The sequence below is a fragment of the Brienomyrus brachyistius genome, chromosome 22 (genome assembly GCF_023856365.1).
Source record: "Brienomyrus brachyistius isolate T26 chromosome 22, BBRACH_0.4, whole genome shotgun sequence".
In the NCBI taxonomy this organism is placed as follows: Eukaryota; Metazoa; Chordata; class Actinopteri; order Osteoglossiformes; family Mormyridae; genus Brienomyrus; species Brienomyrus brachyistius.
This window is the reverse complement of record NC_064554.1, coordinates 4,493,878-4,499,045: the sequence shown is the minus strand read 5'-3', so window position 1 is coordinate 4,499,045 and position 5,168 is coordinate 4,493,878. Positions and strand designations below refer to the sequence as shown.

The window sequence follows — 5,168 nt, the reverse complement described above, 5'->3', positions numbered from 1 at the left end:
TAATCCCCTTGAATGGGGAATATCCAGACGCCCACTCCCCATTTACTAGTACCATTTGATATTCCTTAAGGTGCCCTTAATTAGGCCAAAATAAACCAAACAAATTTCTAATCGTTTATTTACATTAGTGACTTTATGTACAGTACAGGGAGTCATGACACACATAAAAGACAAACTAATGTGCATAAACAGGCAATCCACATATTTAAAAGTTGAAAGTGCTTTTGTCATCTGAAATGTGAAATGCATAACCTTCAGTTGTAGTTTCTGGGGCCACAGTCAGGTCTTCCTCTTCCTGTAAAGGAAAAAATACATCCATTATTTAATAAATAATTGCACATGTAATCCAATAAATAACTTTAAGGCACATTATACTTCAGAAATGTATCTACTGAGCTACAACAAAATTTCCCTGGGCTTTGGGTCAGTCTCAAGTTCCATATGTCACTCACCTCGCCCGAGAAATACTTCTCAATCAGGTTGAGGGCTGCTCTGTAGATCATCTCATTTTCATGGGTCTGCAGGGCTTCAAGCTGGTCCAGTCCACCGCATTCCTCGATCATTAAACACAACTTTTCAACCTCTCCGATTTTTTCACCTGCCTGAAAACAAACAAAAAGCCAGAAAGCTGTAAATAACTCAAATCCCAGAATGCAGTGAAGACCCAAGGCAGGTAACCAACACCAACCCAAATAAGAAACCTTACCAACCATAATCCAAGTGTTGCCCACGATAACATCCTTAACCCTAACTGCAAAGCTACCTCATACCAACTGTAACCCAAAATCAAATCAATACCACAGAAAAGATGGGTAATACAAAAAATTCCCTAACCCTTCCCTATACCTAATGCCAACCCTAACGTAACTATCCCTAATGCTATATACTATCGTAAATCTAAGGTTACAGTAGCTTAATTTCACAGCAAGGGTCCCTCTGTGGGATATGAACAGACATTGCCAACATACAAGAAAGATGTTAGAGATGGCGTCCAAGATGACGAGGATGGTTTTTCCATCTTTAGTGGACAGCAGGTTAAGCAGTGGTTCCAGTACATTCTGCTGAACCAGGTACACAATCTGGTTAACAGTGCCTCCACAGGTATAATTCGTTACTGCCCAGACTGCCTCCTTCTGAGTCTTGTAATCAGCCTGGAAAAAGAAAGAAGTAGTCATTTACATTTTGAGCCCCATCTACTGCCTTACTGAGAAATTGCACGTGCCAGTCTTAAGATGGCAGCAACAGCAAGCAGAGACATACCCTTCGCAGGAGATCTACAAGGAGAGGGACAAGGCCAGCATTGATGACCTCCTGGATCTGCATATCCTTTCCTGCAGTAATATTGGACAGGGTCCAGGCTGCCTCCTTCTGGATGCTGTTCTTGTTGTGACATAACAGTGGGTGGAACATAGACAGGGCACCAGCATCCAGCACCATCTGTGTCTGCTCGTCCGTGCCGGTCACAATGTTGCCAATGGAGCGCAGCGATGGGGTCTGGAAGGTTTTTCCAAACACATGCCAGATGTCATTTAACTGTTGGCTATTCTTTTGTCCAGTGTAAATCTCCACGTCTTATAGATTTTATTTACCGACTCTACTTGCAAGGGTGACACATGCACAAGTAGGTGGTTCTCTAGCTACATGTAGCCTCAAATCCCAGGAAGTGAACTATACTACACCCAAGCGACATTAACAGCCATGTGGGGCTCAATTATCCAGGCATGCAACTGTAAGCTGCATTTGCTGCTCTGGTGACATGGGGTATGTCAATGTCACTGCCTTAATAATTAGTTATTCACTGGAGGAGGAGGGATTCCTGAAAGCCTTACCATAATGGAGATTTCTCCAGAGCCCAGCAACTGCACAAGGCGTGTCATAAGGCCCGCTTGCAGCACCACCTCAATGCGGTCATTCGGCCCGTCGGTGAGGTAGGACACGGCCCAGCAGGTATCTGCCAGGACTTCCTTGTCGCTTTGGTGCAGGAGTTGCACCAGCGTGGGGAGGATCTGCTGAACTGCAGCCAGCGGCGGTGCTGGGTTTTTATTGCGACAGAGGTTCGACAACGTCCACGTGACATTCCTCAGGTACCCAAGCTGTGAGGGGAACAGCACGTCATTATGTCTCTCGGCAGAATGTAACCGCAAAGACAGACCATATCCAAAATGTCTGAATTTAACAATAATTACATTATTCAAATGTGATTCTATCCTGGGAAATAGATCTATTCCCAAATAAAATAATATTTATTTGGCTGATGCTTTCATCAAAAGCAACGTAAAACAGTAGAAATAGGGTCAACCAGTTCCTAGAGCAACTGGGGGCTAAAGATCTTGCTCAAGGGTCCAAATATGATTATCTCTCTGCCAACCCTGGGATTTGAACCAAGGACCTTCCTGTCACTAGCACAGCATCCTAATTCATTGAAGCCCCTGCCCTCCAGTTTTTATTCACTTTTTGTAGTAGTGCAGTACCATGACACCCCCCAGCAATTGGGGGGTCCAGTGGACTGCACTGTTGCCTCCCGACTCCATGGCTGGGGGGCACAAATCCAACCTGCATGACTACATGTTTACATGCTTGCATGTTCTCCTCATGTCACATGACTTTCCTCTGGTTTCTTCTTGCACTCCAAAGATGCAAACATATGCATCATTAAATAGCCTGCGGTGTTAACTTGTGCGGGTAAATGCCTTGTAATGGACAGATATTCCATCCAGGGTGTTCCCCTGCCTTGTACTGCCTGGGGTAGATTCCAGCCCTCCTGCAACCTTCTGAAGGTTCTCTCTCTAACTCACCGTGAACACTGAGAGATCAGGGACTGCGAGCTTGGACAGCAGAGCAGCCACACCCCCGTGTTTGATAACCTTGTCTCTGTAGGCCGAGCCATCACCTGAAGGGAGGATGCATTTCCAAATGAGCTTTATTAAGTCCCATCACAACCTTTCTCAGTACAATGATACAATATAAAATTGTTAGCATAGCAAAGGGTGTCGCTAACATTTTAGCAAAGAGTACTTACCAGCAATGTTACCCAAAGCCCAGATGGCCTGCTCACTGACATGGACATCCGGAGATCTGATTAGGTTTATGAAGGCAGGAACTGCACCCCCTTCAACCACAGCACTAGTCTGGTCTGATGTTCCAGAAGCAATGTTGGTCAGAGCCCAAGCAGCCTCAAACTGGATTGGGGGGCAACCTGCCACACCCAGGAAGCCAACAAACTTTGGGATGAGCCCAGCACTGATTATATGGTTGATTGGGGGGTGCCTCTCTCGAGACAGAAGTTTTCTGCAGTGACGAATATTGAAATAAGATGTAAAAACACACCGTGCAGTGAATAATTTTAGCACTGGATAAAAGTTGCTTAAGAAAATTTTACCTGGCTGCCTGCGTGGCTTGCAACTGATGATCCAGATTGTTGCTGTTAACTCCAGCTACAATCTCATCCACGGTCCAGTGCTGGGCAGGCTGTAATTTTAAATTTGCGTTTGAGTTATATTCATCGTAGGTCGCGTTTTAAGGAATCGTAATCATTCGATCATGCTGTGCCACCTAATTATCTTTATAGCGTGAATTAGTCTAACCTGTTTGTTTTGACTCTTCTCCTGAAGCGGGGATGTCACCTCATCCGGAAAACTGCTGACATTCCTCCGTTTAAGAATCTGCTCGTCCTTCTTCGCCTTACGGAGCTCCACGTTGACTTCGATTCGCCTGCGCCGTAGTTCCTGCCGAAAGACAAAACTAAAACTCGTAAGCACTCCAGCGTATCGATTTCATAAGCAAGCATACTCAGCACTATTCATGTGTACAGGGGAACTTACGTTTGCATCCTTTCCTTTATTCTTAAATTTGTTCAGACGAATGGCGTTCTCGTTTCCAGCAGACATATTTAACAGGCGGCTCAATGTGGAACAATCAGATTAGTATTTCAGGTTTTTTTTTTTTTTTTTTACCTTAAACAGATGCAGAATAACATCATTTAGAAAGCATAACAACGTTGAAGCATCTTTCTCCTTGCACTTTAAGATCCAAAAATACCAGATAGTCCAAGTGACGCGAATTAGTTATACTATACGGGAAATTTAATTTGATCATAAATACTAAGAAACAGATTATTTAGTTATAAGTGATATAATTTATATTAAATCTAAACCAATTTACAGCACTTAACGACTTACCACTGCAGATAGGTAGCTCTCCAAGTTTAGAAAGTATGTCTGTCTGAAATGTAAAAGGGTTTTTTTAAATTGCCGGCAACAGTCACTCCTGATTGGTCAGTTCGGGTGAAAGCGTATCCCCATTGGCCTCTTTTGAAAAATCACACCACGCTCCGGAAACGTTGTCAAGGGATACGCATCTACTATCGCGAGACTGCATTATTCGAAAAATACGTCATCTAAATTTGTAACCCATCCCATTTCCCTCCTTCAGGCTTAAGTCATACAGATACCTACTTTACTATTAGCTCAGAATGATTGGAACAACACGGAACAAGCTCATTTATTGTCAAAACATAATTTAAAATACAATCTGTAAAAGAACTATTGTTAATTGCAACTCTTATTAAAAGTCATTCTTTTAAATTCACCGTCGTAGCGACCCAGTGGCCTAATGGATAAGGCATCAGCCTCCGGAGCTGGGGATTGTGGGTTCGAGTCCCATCTGGGTCGGAATGACTTTAAGTCGTTTATTTATTAACAAAAAATAAATCTTACAAACACGGAACATCGTTCCATGGTTTCGCTGTATTAAGAATTGCGCAGAAATCGTGTATACTGCAATAGGACGTTTTTGCCCATACATTACAAGATATGAATTCTCGATTCTTCACAAACATTTTGAGATGTTGTGGTTCACGCTTCAAAAGGACGCATGACTTTAAGTTTAGGGTTTAAAACTGTACACTATACTCTGCTGAACTTTCTATGTTGGCAAAAGCACATCATAGCCCAAAACCCGATTGTTCACAGAACTGACTGAATGATTAACCAAACACTCTTCATGTTAAGTGTATTGTTGAGCTAGTCTTAGATAAGTTTTTGGCCAAAAGATGATACCATGTAACTTGAAACAACTGAAGCATTAGCATACACACAATTGAGACTTTGAATAGCATACATCAAAAAAAAAAAAAAAAGAGGAAGTATGAAATGCTTGTACTTTTTCAA

At 42.7% G+C, this 5,168-nt stretch overlaps 1 protein-coding gene and 1 non-coding gene across 3 annotated transcripts; one reads left to right on the top strand and one right to left on the bottom strand.

Moving 5' to 3' along the window:
- Positions 1-101: 101 nt before the first annotated feature.
- On the bottom strand, positions 102-4,282 carry LOC125717475 (importin subunit alpha-1-like). 2 transcript variants are annotated; one of them, XM_048990451.1, is made up of 11 exons: positions 4,179-4,282; positions 3,822-3,953; positions 3,585-3,725; positions 3,380-3,468; positions 3,020-3,288; positions 2,796-2,890; positions 1,830-2,093; positions 1,261-1,494; positions 969-1,151; positions 453-602; positions 102-295 (listed from the first exon to the last, which is right to left on the bottom strand). In XM_048990451.1, the coding sequence occupies exons 2-11, from the start codon at positions 3,885-3,887 to the stop codon at positions 206-208; spliced, it is 1,581 nt and encodes a 526-aa protein (XP_048846408.1). In that variant the 5' UTR covers positions 3,888-3,953; positions 4,179-4,282; the 3' UTR covers positions 102-205. The 2 variants fall into 2 exon arrangements, with proteins under 2 accessions (XP_048846408.1, XP_048846409.1); XM_048990452.1 differs by having other exon boundaries at positions 3,822-3,950; positions 4,177-4,248.
- Positions 4,283-4,597: 315 nt separating this feature from the next.
- On the top strand, positions 4,598-4,670 carry trnar-ccg (transfer RNA arginine (anticodon CCG)). The gene has a single exon. It is a non-coding gene; the product is annotated as a tRNA-Arg (tRNA).
- The last annotated feature ends 498 nt before the right edge of the window (positions 4,671-5,168 follow it).